Here is an 18,774-nt window from a genome sequence, read left to right as displayed (position 1 = left end):
TGCACATGCCCGTGGTCACTTCAGGTTTGTATTTTAAATGTAATCCAGTGTCTGCAGACAAAGTACTTTCTACAGTTAAAACCCTGGCCTGAGCGCTACAGATGGCTCAGTGGATAAGAACACTGGCTGCCCTTCCAGAGGTGTGATCCCCAGCACACACACTGTGGCTCACAACTGCACGTTAACTCCAGTTCAGGAGATCTGATGTCCTCTTCTGGCCTCCTTGGGTACTGCATGCACAGAAACACATTGCAGGCCAAACACCCAGGCAGATAATAAAACAAAACCACCAACAAGAAGTGCCTGTCTATTGCACCTGTGTGCACGGCTCTCTGGGCCTCTATTTCTTCACTTGTGAAACAGAAGGGCTGTTGTGTAGTCTGAGTTGCTATGAAGATGCTGAGCTGCCTCACCTAAAGGGTGACTCAATGCTGCACTTCACATCACTGTCCCTATTACACAAACAAACCACTTTAAACAGCACGTTCAGTGTACAGTATAGTGTACAGTATACACACTATATATATAGCACGTCACCTTTTATGGTGTGAATGCTTAAAATTCCAGAGTCCTTATTTTTAAAAAATTAAAGCAAGAATTTTTAAAAATTTAAATAAAAAGGCAAGGGTAGGCGTGCGTGTGTAATTTTGGCCATCTGTCCTAACCCTGCATGTTTTGTTCTGCGGGTACTTCCGTCATGTCAGAGATAAAGGCAGAAGGGGGTCATTCCCTGTGGTAGCGCCTTAGCAGCAGAGGCTGAGACAATTACATTCTCTGGTGAGACGCCGTGGGCACAGCTTCACTGAGACACCCTCTGCCAGAAGCAGAGGGCTTCTGAGGTGAGCAGGTGGGCTGAGGCTGGGAAATCACTTTCTGCTAGGAGAATTCCAGACTGTTCCTTGGCTACCTCTACCACCGTGCGGGATACTGCAGGCACGGATGCCTGGAGCCTGGCTCTCCCTGTATCCTTGCAGGCCCTCCTGGAGGCCACTCTCTTGTCGGTAGGTGGGGGGAGGCGGGCTGTAAGAGCTTTTTAGGGAACTATCAGCCCTTTGTTTAGAAATGGGATTTCTTCCCTCACAACCGCTCTTCTACCTCAGAGGTCCCCCGTGCCAAGCCACAGACCTAAAGCGGTGCCTGTCAGCGGCCCTGGAGCCAGGCAAGCAGCCAGACTCCTGGCTCTGCTGCTGCCAACTGTGCAGCCTCAGGGAGCCAGCTCGCTGCCTGGAGATCCTGTTTTCTTCTTGTGTAATAAGAGATGTAACAGTATAATAAGATACCGCATCGGATTGTCCTGCGGATTAAACAGAACAATGTGTCTAGCCAAGTGCCTGGCACCAGATAGGTGTTTATCTACGGGGATATCCCACGTACCAGGTGTACAGAGAGGAGCTGTGATGAATAAAAAGGCAAGGGTGAGTTTAGTGAGCTGTGTGTTCCAGAGGTTTCTATCTGAGACTGTGTCGGAGAGGGAGAACAAATGGAGCTCAAAGTGTTTCTGAGAGAAAGTGCACAAAATGGAGAGGGAATGTGTGCCAATCACTCCGTGTTCTCGGCATCAATTAATTTTCTCATCTCAGTACTGTGGCACCGTGTAAGGGCTATGCCCTGAACGCTGGGGCCGGTGCCTACAAAAGAGCGTGAAGAAGCTGTAGGAGAGACAATGCTGTGCCAGGAGAAAACGCAACCAACCCATTAATGTCAGGCATTATTTATTGTCTACAACAGCCAATAAAAGTGGTAACAAGAAACATACTCTTCTACAGCCAAGTGTCTCCTCCAAAAAAAAAAAAAAGTTACCATCTGCTAAGGTCACCGTGACTCAGAGCAAATGAAGCTTGCCAAGACAGTCTCTGTGGACTGAAAGGGCTCATTGCAAAGGTGCCACACCTTCTTCTAGTGTAGGGGACTGTCCATTGTAGTAATATGCCCATCACCAGCTGTGTGTGTGGACTCCTTAGGAGTCACTAGAAACCTCCCATCACAAAAAGCCCACACGGCTCCTTTACAAGCATGGCTAGGCTCTAAGATTTTTCTAGGTGTCAGTTCTTTTATCTAAAACTTTCGGAGGTCCTATGAAGATGTTCTTGGACCTTTTGGGGAGTACTATCTGGGTGTGTACAGGCCAGTTTTGCCTTGGTTGTGTTGCACAGAGTAAGGACTCTGGAGATGGCCTAGTGGATAAAGCAAGAGTGAGAGGCTAAGTTCTGATCCCTGGAACTCAGGCAAAACTGCATGGAGAAGCACATATCTATAACTGCGGCGCACCGAGCGTGAGATGGGGGGGGGGGGCAGACACAGAGAAGCCCTGGAGGTCTTTTAAAGAATGAGAGTCTACAGACTGACCAGCCTCACATACACAGAGGCAATGAGAGACTGTGTCAAACAAGGTGGTCGGTGAGGCTGAGCACCAGAAGCTGTCCTTTTGTATACGCACCATGGCATGTGATATTGTCTTCTCCCTCCCGCTAAGAGTAGAAAAAATAAAAATTGCAATTTGAGGCTTCACAAGTCAGGAACAGTCTACAACACACGATGAAATATTATTTAGGCTTGAGAAGGAAGAGATTATACCACATGTGGCAATATGAATTAAACTTGAGTATATCAGCTATATAACAACAAACAAACAAAAACCACTATATTTTTCTACTTTTCTAAAAGTACCCCATACAGGTAGAATGGACCTGGGGCTGAGCGCAGTGAGATGGGCTGAGCGCAGTGAGATGGGGCTGAGCTCAGTGAGATGGGGCTGATTTCAGTGAGATGGGGCTGAAAGCAGTGAGATGGGAAGCTGCAGTTTATCTAGTATGGGAGTTCAGCTCTGGGTCAGATGATGAACACAGCAGCAAGCCCCCGAGAATGCACCTCATACTATTAAACTACACACTTAAAACCGGCTAGGAGAATAGATCTTACATCACAAAGTCCAGAAGACAGACAATCAAAAAACCTTGAGTAACCTAGATAGCCTCTAAAAATAAGTATGTTTGATAGAACCCAGGAAGAGAAGTGTGAGTTCCCAGAGAATCAAACAGGAGAATGGATTCCTTAATTTTGTCAGCGGCTTCTCTCTACTGACTCTTGTGTCCAAGCCTCCAGCCAGGTATAAGATCACAGAAGTCAAGGTTTCTAGTCTTGCTCTGGGAGGACACAATTTGTAACTAGCATTTTTGTATCATCATATGAGAGCTGATCCAAGACGACCTAATTCCCGGTCTCCCTCTTAGGCAAAATGGGCAACTTTGGCATGTTTTCTCCTCCAGTGGGTACCGGGTCCCTGCTTACTCTTTGGTGCATACAGGCTGCTTGTGGTGAAACTTTGAGTGATCCACGCTCCTTCATAGACCTGCATCTAGCTTGGGCATCTATACCCTGAGTGGTCTGAGGGTGTCTGGGGGTGCTGAGGAGCCCTTTGCTCATTTTTCATTGTTGGTGTCTGAGAGTGGGTGAAACAGGATCTGGCCAGTCCTTTCCAGCAAGCGGTGTTTTCCTGGCTTTCTCAGCTCTCCAGCTAACAGGATATTGGCAAATCATTTCAACAGATACAGAAAGGAGGTCTCTGGGGACAGACACCTAATAAGCTGAAAGATCAGCCACAATTCATCATTTTACACACAGGTTGCTGCAGCCAAAATAAATATCACCATGGTTTCAAGTTTCTCAGGGGGGAAAATGTCCTGCTCTTTTGAGGAGGGGACATTCTCCAATAGACTTTCATCTCTCTATGATTAGCTGACCAGTTTGTGTAACCTCATTATTAAATGTACATGTATACGTGGCGTATTTCTTTATATGCTTAGCAGCCATTTTCTACACTCTTAACAATTTAAAGGTCATTTTTCTATGAGCATGGAAATTCCAAACAGGCCCTTTCCACCCTATGAACAAGCTCTCTAGTGGAGCTCGATAGCATGCTACATACCCAGGTAGACTCACACAGGCCCACATCCCTAGTCAGCAATGCCCATGCCTGGCAAGATGTTTTAAAGAGAAGTCAGCAGTAGAGTTGGTCTACAGCCTCCCCGGGTGGGCATGCATTCTCTCTGGAGAGAGGCAAAGTCATGGGGTCCTGTCCTGTGATGGCTTGGGGAGGAGTTTGTTCTGTTCACCATCCTGGAGACCACTGGTAGCCCTGGCCTCACCGGAAATCCCTTAAAAAACTTTCTGCCACTTTGTCTTTAATACCCTTCATTCTTTCGAAGTTCTCTACTTGTTTTAAAGAATAAATTAAGCTTCTAATAAAGCTCTGAACAGCCACAGAGACAGGGCTGTTTCCAAGCTTTTATACGCCATAAATACCGTTATAATGGCAGTAACAATGAGTTATTGGGTGCTGGCTTGGTAATGGGCACTTTCCATATATTACCTTTTGAAGAAGGAACATTTCATGGGTCGCTGCAATTTAGTCTAGCTTATAATAACTTCCAACACTTTTCTGTACAATGTAGGCACCTGGATGGGCCATTTCCTGCTGCTTCATTTTGGCTTTTTTTTCTCCTCTTAGGAGTTTAACCCTTTTGTTTGCTTCTATCACCCTGATTTAGGAAGGTCATTTTTAATCTTCATTCTTTTGAGGCATACTTACGTGAGCCAATTGAGGGACATCCACAAATGTAAAAGAACACTCTCTTGGGGTTCTGTCTGCATGCCTGAGCCACGGCCTCTGACTTGAGTGTTCATTCTCCTTGACTGGCAGCCCTCTGCAAAAGCAAGCTCAGCAATCCGCCTAACCTGTGGTCTTTGCAGGGTCCTGGGGTTCTCTAGCTGCGATGACTGTCTAGCAGTACTCTGGCCTCGTCCTCTTCAGGGATTACACTACAAATTGTTTTTCCCAGGATGGTTACCATGTCTGAAGGGGACATAAAGCTTTGAGCCAGTGGGACGCTGGCTGAGAACTTTGCTGCTAGGATTGGAGTCTTGCGTTCGAGTTCTATCTTTACCACTCTATTTATTTAGAGCAAAGTAGATAGGTTCTTTCGTTACATATATTCACCATTGTGTGTTTGGTGCTGCCAATTATATTCAAGTCATAAAAATGGAGATGTGGTAGTGTTTCATCGTGGATTTAATGTATATTCTTCTAGGATGAGACTAAGTTGTAAAATGTACCCTTTCATATTAGTGGCCATTTATTTGTGTATCTTCTTTGGTTTCTAAGTTGCCCATCTAAAGACCAGGATATTAATCAGCCTCTTTTTGGAAAAAAAAGGCTTATTATTTGAGGGGTGTCAAGCATTAAGAACTGTAGCTTAGCTATGAAAGTACTCAAAATAGGGGATTATCAGTAGAAAACCTGTACTGTAAGTATTTTTATTATTTATATCTTTCCTTTTCAATATAAAATCTACACACAGTGAAACACACAGTTTTCTCTTCTTTTCTTCCCTCCCTCCCCTTCTTATCCCAGGCTGACCCTGAACTGGCTACGTTGCTGAGGATGGCTTTCCTTGAACTTCTAATCCTCCTGCTTCCATCAGTCAAAGCGCTGAGATTAGAGATGTACAACCAGCCCTGGTGCATGTGGTTATAGGGGTCAAACACAGGGCCTTGTGCTCGGGATGAAATCACGTTACCAAATAAACGACATCTTCATCCAAACTGACAGAGAGATCTTAACTGTACACACAGTACAGGGAGTCTTGGTAAACGCGCACACCCTTGTTAGGCAGCTCAACTAGACACGAGCATTGTTCTATTACTCTAGCAATTGTGGTCCCTCAGTCAGCCCTTAGCTTCTCATAGCAACTGATGCTAGGAATTCCACGTCTATACAGTCGTTTTCCCCTGCTTACACACGCGTGTGTCTGGCGTCTTTATTTCACACAGCACTGCAGTGCAACCCTGTTGCATTGTGTGTTCCTGTTGCTTCTAATTGGAAATATTATTCCACAGTATAGACATATCACAATCATTTATCCTTCCACCACTGGTGAATATTGGAGGTGTTCCATTTTTACTTATTATGAATGACAATGCCATAAATAGTTTGTACATATCTCTTTAAGGTCCTATGCTTTAAGGTTTTATTTTCTCCTATGCTAATTCCCCCAAATAACTGTTAGGTGATACAGTGAGTGTTTGTCTATAAGAGCTTTAATATCATTAAACATTTTACACCAGCAATATTGGATAGTTCCCGTCACTCTATCACTTCACCACTGCTTATTGGTCGCTGTCAGTTATTTTAATTCAACTCACAAAATCGAGGAGGTAGTAGTGTCTCATTGCGGCTTTAATTCGTGTTTCCCTAGGAACACAATTAGTAACATGCACCCTTTCACCTACTTAGTGGCCATTTGCATATCTTCTCTGGTATCTTTGAGGATTTTTCCCACTAAAAATGTTTGCTATATTATTATGGGGGTATTCAGAGTTCCTTATATATTCTGAATTTGTCATTTGCCAGGTTATGAGATTGCTTAGGCTTGCCCTGTTCTTTTGATGGAATAGTTTCCCTGTGTTGTAGGTCAATTTACTAGGACTTTTCCTTCTCTTGTCCAGTTTTATGACTTCTGTAGGAGACTTTTGTCTAGTTCAGGCTGTGGAGGCACTGTTCTATGACTTCCGCTAGACGTTTTGACATTTCGGTTTTATACAGAGGTCTTTAATCCATCTCGGCTACATGTGGCAGGAGATTTGCTCCCTCACTGGCTCTCTTGGTATCATTTGGTGAAAGGCTTGGCTTTCCGGCTGGCCTGCTTTGCTCCCTGTGCGGAAGGGCAACTGTGTGTGTGGCCTGCCTTCAGACTCTTGCTTTGCTCCACCGATCTGTCTACTTTAAGTCTGTGCTACATCATGGTAAGTTTCTATCATGATTAAGTTTTGAAGTTGGGTATTTATTGACTGATGCCCTTGCTCTTTATCAAGGCTCCTACGGTTAACTTCTAGGTTCTCTGCTTTTGTGTTATTTTTCCATTAATATTTATGCCCATGATTTCCTTTTCTTGTCCTATGGTACTGACGCCGATCTCCAGTAGAATGTTGAACAGAGGCAACAACCACAGACAGCACTGCTGGATTTCTGTCTTAGGAGGAAAATGTTTGGACCAACATAGAAGCAGGTCTTAATGTTTTATAGATTCCAATCACCAGAGTGAATGTATTTCCCATTAGTCCTAGTTAACTCATTTTTTAAGAAAATTCATTTATAGGACTTAACTTTTTTTTGTCATGTACTTTTGCTGTACCCACTTATATCTCTTCTTTATTTTATTAATATTGTAAATTACATTAACTCATTTTTAACGTTAAACCATATACTTTTATAGTAAATATTACCTAGTCATAATAAGTTATATCCTCTCCCTGAACACTAGATTGGATATGCTAATGCTTTAAAGATTTTGCATAATGTTTTATGAGGCACTCTGGATTACAACTTTCTTTACACGGTTAAGTTGACAGGTTATATAGGTCTCATACAATGAACTGGATTTCCTTTCTCTTACTTCCCGAGTCTGTGGAGTTCTGCTAATTCATTAATGGTGTTTCATTTTTTATTTAAAAATATGACCATTATCAGCAAAACTCTCTGACACTGGAGGTGTTTTCCAGTTTATGAGAGGTCTGATTGTGCAAGTATTTAATAATGCCAATACGGCATGCAGATTTTTGAGACCATTATGATAATTCTACTTCCTTTTCAAGAAAACTGTTTGATCTAAGTTGTCAAATTAATTTCCAAGTAGTGGTCCATATCTATTTATTACTAATTAAAGATTCATAGGAGATGTGAAGCTGTCTTCTCTCATGGCGTGTGGAGGCAATTTGTGTTTTCTCTTTTTTGCTAGATCTTGCCAATATGTAAATTTCACTAACCCTTAAAATTTTTTTTAATTATTCGTATTGTTTGGTGATCTCTACTTTTCTATTATATGTTTTACTATTAATCTTAGGTTTAGTTTCTTCTTTTTTGATTTTTTTATCACTTTTTTGGTTAGCATATAAGGTAATGAATGCATTTGATAATTTTTATCTTATTTAAAAAACCATTTTAGTTTTAGAGACATGTGTATGCATCTGTGTGTCTGTGTGTGAGTGCATGCACATAAATACAGGTGCCCACAGAGGCCAGAAGTGTTAGGTTTCCTGTGGAGTTTGAGGTACAAGTGGTTGTGAGTTGCCTGATGTGGGTCCTAGGACCTGAACCTGTGCCCTCTGAAAGAACAGTATGTGTGCTTAGTCATCCCTATTTTTCTAACTTATTAATAAAGAAACCCAAATCACTGATATTGACCTTGGCTTTTCCTCATATAAGTAAGTAGAGTCTTAAATTTCTTATTGTCCTCACTGTCTTAATAAACTTTACATATTTTTTCATCAACTGCACTTTCATCCTTGTTCAGTTAAAATTACATTCTAATTTCATTTGTGATATATACTTTGATGCAAAGAATATTTAGAAGTGTTATTTAATGTCTCAATGCTGAGGTTTAAAGGATACTTATTTCCAGGGACTTACGACACAATCACTTTGTGTGAGATGAAGCATGAGCCACGGTATTTTCACACTCAGAAGCTGAGACTTTTTCCACTGCTCACCGCCAGGCCAGCCGCAACGGGCGTTTCTGTGCCTCTGGGAAGAGTCTGTGTTTGTACTTCGTGGGTGTAGCACTGTCTGCACACTTAGGGCAGAGTGGCTGCTGATGCTCATATAGTCCACAAACGAGTGTTTTACTTAATTTCCTCTCAATTGCTATGTACCAGTGGCTTCTAAATGTCCTGGCACTCACCATACAGACCAGGAACGGCCTTGAATTTGCAATGATGCTCTTGTTTCTGCTTCCAAGTGCTGGGATTGCAGGTGTGTCCCACCATGCCTTGCCCAACTGCAGCCACAGTGTAAGCCTTCTCAGCTCCTGTGGAGTTTATAACTTTGATGCTGGTCTAGTTAGTGTTTGTCATATTTTTGAGTCTGTCTGTACATATATATTGATGGCTATCCTGAGTCTGTCTGAGCATAAATATTGATGACTATACTATCTTGCTCATTAGCAGTAGGAAATGTCCTTTTTCGTGTCTTACAGTTATCATGTCCTTTGTCTTAAGGACTACTTGGCAGTAGTATGAAGACATTTGCTCCAGTTTTCTTGCATCTGTTACATAAACAATTCATCCTTTCTTATTTTCCTTTTTTTTTGTTTCAAGGCTTCGATTTATTTGTATTTTTATATTTGAAGTATGGACGTGTGAACAATGAGTAGTCTTGATTTTATAGCTAACATGACATTTTCCCTTTAGGCTTTAGTTTTTGATGTATTTACATTTAATACAGTCATGGTAACCAGACTTAGATTGGCTAGTTTTCTATTGTTATCTTCTGTTTTTTTTTTTTTTTTTTTTTTTTGTTTCTGGACTTTCTGTGGTATCATCGTTTATATTCATCTATTTTTAAAAATTTCTGCAATTACTTTTTAGATAAGATCCAATCAATACTTGTTTCTAGTGATATCCCCATGTAGTGCACTATGTATAATTATAGTGTACTTAGATTTCATATTGTGCTACTTCACATGAAATGTAGGACCCTCATCATTTATGCTGCTTCTGCCATATATTTTACTTTTGCATACATACAAATTACAAAATATCATTTTTCATTGCAATAAGAATTTTTTTTACATATTCATATATTTATATTTTCTGTAGCTATTTATTTGGTTTATAATTCCACATCACTATTCATCATCATTAAATGAAGTCAGGACAGGAACTTAAGTAGGGCAGGAACCTTGAGGCAGGAGCTGATGAGGAGAACAAGGTGGAGTGCTACTCACTGGCTTGCTCAGTCTGCTTTCTCACAGAACCCAGGACCACCATCTCAGGGGTGGTATCACTCACGATGGGCTGGGTCCTCTCTCATCAAGCACTAATTAAGAAAATGCTCTACAGTTTTGCTTCTTGCCTTATAGTTTTGCCTGATCTTTAGAAGGCATTTCCTTAATTGGGGCTCCTCCTCTCCAATGACTTTAGCTTGTGTCAGGCTGACATGAATCTAGCCATTGGATGCCCTGGAAGTTATAGGTGTTGTAAAGTGCCTGACCTGAGTGCTGGGACCCAAACTGTAAGAACAGTATGTGCTTTTTACCACTGACTTGTCTCTCTAGCCTCAATTTGCTCTCAAAGCTTGATCCTTCTGGGTTTAGGGAAACTGAAGTTTTACCCAAAACCTGTATCTTGGGTGAGAGTTGAATTCACAACTGAGGCAGTAGCTGCCATCTCTGCTGGCCCCTTTCAGCTTCTAGTTATTGTTCCCACTGTGTATCGGTATCTTCTCCACAACTATGCAAATTAAGAGCCATGAAAGCACTTGGGGGGATTTATACACCACTGTTCCTTTCGCATGGCTTTTCCTTTATGAAATGTCTTCTTCCCCTAACGGCCATGATCTTTCACAACTGGGGACTTCATCCTCTGACATCTCACACCATTGCAGGTGTGGTTCCCCTCCTTGAGTTCTTTCTGCTTCTCGTGAATGGCTGAGTGTCCCCAGAGGAGGGGCAACCCAAAGGTAGTTCTTACTCAATTCACTTTGCTTCCTTTCTGGACCAAATCTTCTATATTCTGCGTTAATAATTTAGACTTCAGATCATTTTCAAATACTCAGAGGAGGGGGATTCAACTATCATGAATTTTCCTGTCGTTAATGTAACCAAAACGCTTTCACAGATATTTATGGTTTTGTTTGTGTCTAAATACTAAGTTGCTCTTTTCATCTTCTTGAATCCTTGGATCATTAATCCTGAAGGAAATCTCAGGTATTTCCCCAGTTCCTTTGTCCTACCATGCAATGCACGTCTGAAGCTCATTATAATTAGCAAGGAAGAAGGATGCTTTAGAAAATGTGCCCTGACTCCCAACGCTATGTATTTATTGAGACAGAATTTGCTATGTACCTGTGGCTTCTAGGTGTCCTGGCACTCACCATACAGACCAGGATTGGCCTTGAACTCGCAATGATGCTCTTGTTTCTGCCTCCCGAGTGCTGGGACTGCAAGTGTGTCCCACCATGCCTTGCCCAATTGTAGCCATAGTTGAAGTCTTTTCAGTCACTGTGGAGCCTGTAACTTTTTCATCTGTTTTATTCAAGCTATTTCCCTTTGCCCCATTCTCTGAGATCTGTACATTCTGTTCCAGTCAAATTCTAACTCCTAAGCAGTCCCTTCCCTAAGTGGCCTTCAGTGTTTTGGGTGGACTTGTCTCTCCCCAGCAATCCATATGCTGAAGTTCTAACTTTAGTATCGTGCTGGTTATTTTACACAGCTGTGACAAACAGCTGAAAGAATCGTTTAAAGGAGGAAATTGCTTATTCTGGTGCACAGTCTCAGAGGGTCATCCCACACTTGTTTGGTCGCATGAGCTTTGGCAGATTATCATGGAAGTGGGGACACGTGACAAAGAAAGTAGAGAAAGGGGAAGAAGGGACAAGAACAAGATACTCTCAAGGATTTCCTGCCATGTGAACATCTTCCAGCTAAGTCCCAATGTGAATGTCTCCAAAGCCTTTTCAGCTAGTGTTACTAGCTCGAGGTAACCAAGTATTTAAAACTGGAATGCATGTGGGACATTTCTTCTTCAGACCAAAACTATTGTTTGGGAATGTGACCTCATCTTGAAATAGGATCTTTATGGAAGGAATCGTATTAAAATGAAACCATCAGGGTTAGGCCTAAAATTAACAAGGTGGGCCTCAATCAATGTGGCTGATGTTCTGATAAAAAGGGGCACAGAGAAGGTCGCATGCAAGGAGGAAGGAGATGTTGGGAGGACAAATGGAGAGCTGAGGACACAAGGCCAGGAATGCAGGTAACCCTCTCTCGCAACAGTCAGAAGGGGGGGACCTCCTGAACCAACTGTGGGAAAATACATTTCTGTTGCCTAACCCATGTGATACTTTATAACTAGCCCCTGACTGGTACTCATCTCTAACAAAAGCAGTTCACTACTTTCAAAATTTGTTTCCAATTCATGGCCTGACTTTGTCTCAAGACTATACATTCCTAAGTATCGTAGGTAGGCACATTTATGCCCCAATTTATCCTTTAAATTGGGAAACCTTTCTGAGCCCCAGACTCCTCATATGTAATGTGGGCAGAGTGTTATTGCTATGCCTATCACGGTAAAACACGAATGAGGGGCATATATCTGTGTGTCTGAGTATGCTTGTTTATGTAAGTATGTACATACACATGTGAGTAGGTGCATATAATATCATCTACACGAATATCAATCCTACCCACGTCTGAGGCATCCTTGTGTTGTTCGCCACAGTGTTCCTTTTGCTTGAGTATAACAGAAGGACTGCAGAAAAGCTCTCAGAGACTCTCAAGACTCCCAAGTCCACAATGCCCCACGTCTAAGAGATCCTTGCAACCTCAGGTCTGATTTTCGGTTACCTGGTTTGAGTGACCACCATGAAGCAAGTGATAATGGGCCACTGTGGGTGAAGAGTCAGGGAGGTGGGCTGAGGACTTCCTATCAACAGAGGTCTTAAACTTAACTCCTTACCCAGCCTACTTATTTTTACACATTAGGAGACACGAAGCACCAAGCAGTGGAAACTGACATTTTAGGGAGCAGATGCTGCAGAAACGCATAGGGAACAAAGAAGACCATTAACAACACATCAAACTACCTGAGTAAAATTGGTGTTTAGTGAACGAGATTTTAAGAATATGTAAAGTTAGGTATAGCATGTGACGGTTTACTAACGTATTTTTGATGCTATTTTGTCTATTTAGGAAATGATTTTGTTAAGAATTTGAAAGACTGCTACATTTCTAATGATCAATGTTTCATCAAATGACAAAACACAACTATTTCACCACTATTTCTATTGGTAAATGCATACTCCAGTTTGTGCATTTTATCCCTTCCAAATTGTACTCAAAATAACTACAATTTTCAGAGACTCTGCCCTTTTCAGTTCTCTAGAATGCCTCCAGATGGCATTAAAACTCTTCTCCCATTATATTCTACAGCATAACTTAAACTTACAGCAACATTTTAAGCACTTAGAACGGTCATATCTAGTATTTCATGAGAAAATACAATGAAACTCATTAGAACTTTCAGAGTAGTATCGTGAGAGACACAACCTATAGTCACATCAACTACTGAACATCCAGCCACCCTGTGCAAGCCAGAGGAGCTCTACAGATGAAAAGAGATCTGGACAAAAGATAAGACAAATCTGCGCCACAGACTGTGGCTGCTAATAGGGAGAGCAATGATCCAGGAACAGACACAACCACAAAGTCATTTCTATAATAAACATCTTTCATTCCCCAAAGGTGATCAAAATAAATGTTTTCAAGGAGGAAGACCTTATGGATGCTTATGAGGCTGAAATGGCCGTTCGTTAGCTTGTGCTTCATGGCCATTATGTACTGCACTGGTGTATCAGATAAGAGGAATGATAGCGCTGCTGTATGACATCGGCCACCCACTGGTCTGGAGCTCAGGGAGGCAAGACTGACTAGCTGTTGAGCTCCACGCATCTGTCCGTGACCGCTCCCCCAGCGCTGAGATTCAAAGCGCATACCGCATGGCTCAGCACTTTACCAACTGAGCTGCTTCCCGAGCTCCGGGGATCTCAACGCGGTATCATATTCACCATTAAAAACACACGTATATTCTTTCAGTACTGAGAAGGGAAAGATGAAAATGCAAAAACGAGATACCTTCTAAATGTCTTTTCTCATGTTTAAGAAATACTTTACTTGAAAACATGAATGAGCTCTTGAGATCTCAGAGATATCTATAGTTGTGTTTGCCACATATTTCGGAGGTGGGACTGCAGATGGCAGGCTTTTAAAATGACTTGGGTACTTCATGGGCACGTGGGACAGAATGTCTTCCAGTATGTGTAGAAAGTTCAGCAAACCTTATGTCAGTGTTAAAAGTTTCCAGCCAAATTTTAAAGGGCTTATCTCCATCCTCCCTTAGTACACACTCTAGTCTAATTATATTCCCACTTTATAAAGAAGAACATTTGCATTTGCAAGATCTCCTTTTCAATGCTAAGGCATAAAACCTCAAAGTGTGTTTGTACCCGAAAGCATTTAAAAAGACATTATCATGAAAAAAGAGAACCATGGGCCTCCTTCCACTATGATTACCACCATTACAAGATACTTGCCCTGTTTCATTTTATACGGCATATTAAAAAACAGTCATCTCAGAGAGAAACGTGAAAGACACTTACGATGTATTCGATGTGCCATTGTCTGGACTCTCCGGCTCCGCATCAGCTTTCTCTTAAAAAGGAAGTGGAGAAAAAACACCAACATCAGTCTCCCAGTCCTTAAGATTTAAGATTAAACATATTTCTATGTTCCTATTAACAAGCTTTCAAAATGGGCAGCAGGAGGCTTTTTAAAACATCTTTTATTGTTTGGGAACCGAATGTGAAAAATAATTTTGCTTTGGCAATAGAACTGCCCAGGCACAGAGCCTTGAGAGGTACCAAGGAGCTATTGCAAACAAGCAGAGACATGGAGTGCAGACCTTGCCAGAAGATGAATATCTTACAGATGGAATCAGTTTCTCTCCACTACACTTTACAGAAAGTTTAAGGAAATAAATTCATTAGCATTGTACATCCAAGGCACTCTGAACTTTGATCCCTTCTGCTAACACAAGCCAAATGGGGTCAGGCTGAATTGGAACTTGGAGAGAATTTCACAGAGCACTGGAGTCATAGCCGTGAAATGTCCAAGAATTTCACCCCATGGAGAACTCTGGCAGCAGATTTTGGGGCTCCCAATAAAAGCCGAATAAGATATAAACCAGAAATCCTTTCTGACCATCTGAGAGGCAAGTAAAAGAGCATCTCCATGGGACGTGGCTATTGTGGATTTAGTTTTAGGAGTCTGGAAGGAGTCCAAATTCTTTTCACAACAGGCATAAGGTAATACTTAATCCTGGGCCAACTGTGGTTTGAAATGTGCACCCTCATTTTATAAGGAGCTCCTCTGGTTTTGTGGCAGCAGAAGGGGAAAAAAAAGCTGTTCATGCTATGGCTACTACGGAGGGCTCTGCAGTGCCAATAGCTGGACAAACCCAGCACAAAGTTTTGAGCGGCAGGAGACAGGCCCAGTGGCAGCAGCTAACCTTCTTGGCTGTTGCTTTCAAATCAGGCCTCTGACAGCTTCCAGGACCCTCTGCTTCTGCTCAGCCCCTTCTACCCAAACACTTATCCTATCCAAACACTGGCTTGTGGCATCATTTGGGGAAACGACCTCTTGGATTACACAGCGAACCTCCTAAAGAAAGTGTCCTAACTGAGCTCAAAAGCCCACCCTGTATTTTCCTACGGGAGATGAAGCAATTGTGAGGGGGGCGGGTGGATAGCTGCACACAGCTACCTCAGATATAACTCTGCTGCGTGCCAGAACTTTCACCAAAGACAGTTACGCAGTCCCAAGCACGTCCAAAGGAAAGGGAAAAAAAAAAGCCCAAACACTTATGTTGATACCAAGCAGACTAGTTGGTTCCTGATCCAGGTAAAAGCATGTTGAGATAGAAGCAGACACAACAGCCTGATGCTTGCTCTAACACCCTGAGTTTTCTATTAGTTTGGGTCTTCTGGGCAGAGCAGTGGTAAACTCATTTAGGAGACATGTAAGGTCTGGTCAAGTGGCCTGGAAAACAACCTATTTTAGTACTTTCCAGAATCATTTTCCCAGAAGAACCCCCCATTCCTGTCACAACTCCAAACTACAGCCACAGCACCTGTATCATCCAAGACAAAACTAAACGAGGGTCTAATTCTTCTCACATCCACTGACTCTCCTCCCCCTCCCCCGAGTCTGGAGAAGTGGGTTACATTTCCCGGGGAACACCAAGGCACCATTGTGATGGAGGACTAGACAAGATACACTTCCCAAATTTCACGTCAGAGAACAAGGGATCATTACGAGACGAAGGAAGACCTTGACTGGATGTCTGAGTAAATGTTTTACCTTGACCAAGAATGCTGCCGAGTAGCCCACAGGCTGAGAGGACCCAGGTTGGGTTGCACATGGGAGCTGGGGGCTGGAGGCATCGTGGGCTGTCTTCAGCACGGGGACAAAGCTGCAGCTGATTGTCTCTGCTCTTAGCAGCACTTATGTTGTGGCAACAGGGAAGACAGAATAGGGAGGGCCAAAAGGGACATTTCCAGGAGCAGTCTGATAGCAGCTGCTCTCGGCAACCGTAGTGCTCAAAGAGAGGGACCCTTTCTGGGGAAAAGCAAGGCCAAGATTGAGATGGGGATTACTATTGTTTGTTGTCTTTCAGGAAGAAAATACAAGCAAATTAATCCCCCGACAGCTTTGAAAATTTAGGTGATGCAATTTCTGAAGTTCATTTGAAACGTTCGAGGGCTTGAGCCACTGAGAATCGTCACTACTTCATCAGGCCCCTAAGGAAAGTGACAGAGGTGAGGTAACCAAGTCTCAAGACCAAGATTTGACAAGTGGGTAGCTGCACCCCGCAAAGAAGATATCTGGGAGTCACCTTCAAGTTAGCTCTTGGATGCCACCACTTTGGTCTCTTTGGGAGGGAGTCTGCATTGTTCATTAAAAAACAAGGCAGAAGAAGAAGTACAGGGTGGTCATTTTGCATAAAGAAATAGAATCAGAGAGAAGGGGAAAATGAAGCACAGAAAGGAACATACAGACATATGTGAAAATGTATTATGTACATATGCATAATATATATAAAATATTAGCCTTTTTTTTACATTTTATCCAATGTGTATGTGTGTGTGTGCATGTGTGTGTGCATGTGTGTGTGTGTGTGTGTGTGAGGGTGGGGCATGCCTGCCATGGCAGGTATGTTCGAGGACAATCTGTGGGAGTTGGTTCTTTCCTTCTACCTTTTGGTTTCTATGGTGGATCCCGTAGATTGAGTACAGGTCATCAGGCTTGGTACCAAGCATCTTTATTCACAAAGCCCCCATCCATCCATCCATCCATCCATCCATCCATCCATCCATCCATCCATCCGTACTCCTCCTTCCCTTCCTTCCTATCCACCCATTCTCCCTTCCTTCCCTCTATCCATCATTCCAGCTATCCACCATTTGTGTGTGTGTATGATACATGTTTTCAGTTTTGCAGAGTCTTCTGATGCCCACCACTAAAACGGAAAGTAGAACTTTGGGCTGAGGGTAGCTTAGAATTTTTATGTTACAGTCGCCATTTCACGGTACAGGCATGAAACAGCGCACTCAATAGACCGCTCAATGACAGTAGCTTCCTCTCTAACTGATTACGCATACTGAGGGCTCTTGTGTGCCTGGTATTCTGCCTGGCGGAGGTAAAGATAAAAACCCAAATCTAATTCAGATTGTTTTAGAGACACCAAGCGCTCTGCTAGTGTCACAGCGGCCATCTTCCCGACAGGAAAAGAATTTGGACACGTGGAGTCCAGGGCTCTTTGTGTTCTGTTGTTATGGTCTGATATCTTGCCTTTTCATTTTTGGAAGAGGAAGAACATGAAGTTGGTACGAAGGGAGGAGGGGAAGATCTGGGATGGCTTCGAAGAAGAATGAAAATGATCAAAACGCACTGCAAGAGAATTTAAAAAGTAAAAAGGACAATAAAAGAAAAACTGCCAGATACGTAGTTTCTAAGAAGATTATGAGGAACTACGCCTTGCTTTTAAAATTTTAATTGAAACGTTGTTGAAATTACTGAAATACCAGAAAAGGTCCCCCAGGTAGAATTGTATTCTGCTGAAGTTTTTACAAAAGACCATCTGTCTGTGCTGGACTTTTCTTCACTGTCCATCATGGGAATTCACGCTCACAGCGTGAGAATTCGAGCATGAAAAAAACCCAGCAACTTTACTTGTGTTTTTAATTCTGTTATCCTTCAATTATTACTCCAATAAATACAAATATTTTATAATTTTAGATGTATCTACTTTAGATTTTTATCTGTTCTCATTAATGTAATAAATTTTCCCTCTATAATTTTCACTGGTTCAGCTGTTTCTAATATGCACTTTTAACTTTGTTTTTAATCTTTTACTTCTCACATTAAGAAAGAGAAAGATTTATATGTTCTGAAGAAAGAATAGAGAATAATCTCCTATTTCTTGACTAATCAGCTTCTTTTGAAAATAATTATGTATTTTTATTTAACGTGTATGGATGTTTTGCCTGCTTGCATATCCGTGCACCACAGAAGTGCAATGCCTGTAGAGACCAGAAGAGGGCATTGGATCCATTGGAACTGAGTAAAGACAGTTTCAAACTGCCATGTGGGTGCTGGGAACAGAGCAACCGCTCTTAACAGCTGAGCCATCTCTGTGGGCCCTCGGCTTCTGGTTTTTATACAGTGTAAAGTGAGGAGGCTCGCCCACGTGTCTTTTCCTTCCATCCTTTCTTGTTCAACACAGTCAAATTTTAAAATAGTCTGTTTAATCATAATCATTAATAAGCCATCATAAATATATTAACTTAATGAATTAATCATTCCATTTGCTCATAGGTCAATTAGAGAAATTATAAACCAATAACGAGCACTTTCAGTATAATACAAGTATTAAATAATAAACAACAAGGGAGTAAGAGATGACTCATGCAGAAGGAACCCCTCCTCATCTGTATAATGTAAATGCTCCTGGCACCTGCTGCCAGTGGTTCTCGCTCTGACAGTCCCTCATTCCATGGGTTAGTTTTTCTCAAGTCAAGGCCAGGCCTTTCCTAAGATTTCTAAAGAGTATGCACCTTTAGTGCACATAAAATGCATATGTAATGGATGTGTATAGGCAGTTTTT

General features: G+C 42.1%; 1 protein-coding gene and 1 long non-coding RNA gene across 6 annotated transcripts in view; one reads left to right on the top strand and one right to left on the bottom strand.

Moving 5' to 3' along the window:
- The window catches only part of Aff3 (ALF transcription elongation factor 3), a 471,150-nt gene that overhangs the window by 139,263 nt on the left and 313,113 nt on the right, over positions 1-18,774 (bottom strand). For all 5 annotated transcript variants that reach the window (XM_050134761.1, XM_050134764.1, XM_050134763.1 and 2 more), the window contains one exon: positions 14,210-14,261. In XM_050134761.1, coding sequence (XP_049990718.1) covers positions 14,210-14,261 — 52 coding nt within the window. The remainder of the gene's footprint in view (positions 1-14,209; positions 14,262-18,774) is intronic.
- LOC126496994 (uncharacterized) lies at positions 719-17,905 on the top strand. The gene is made up of 3 exons (XR_007590498.1): positions 719-839; positions 16,285-16,426; positions 17,477-17,905. It is a non-coding gene; the product is annotated as an uncharacterized lncRNA (long non-coding RNA).

Source organism: Alexandromys fortis, unplaced genomic scaffold (assembly GCF_014885135.2).
Source record: "Alexandromys fortis isolate MF-2015 unplaced genomic scaffold, M_Fortis_MF-2015_v1.1 scaffold_20, whole genome shotgun sequence".
Taxonomy (NCBI): Eukaryota; Metazoa; Chordata; class Mammalia; order Rodentia; family Cricetidae; genus Alexandromys; species Alexandromys fortis.
The sequence above is the reverse complement of the archived record's forward strand: the minus strand, read 5'-3'. Positions and strand labels throughout refer to the sequence as shown.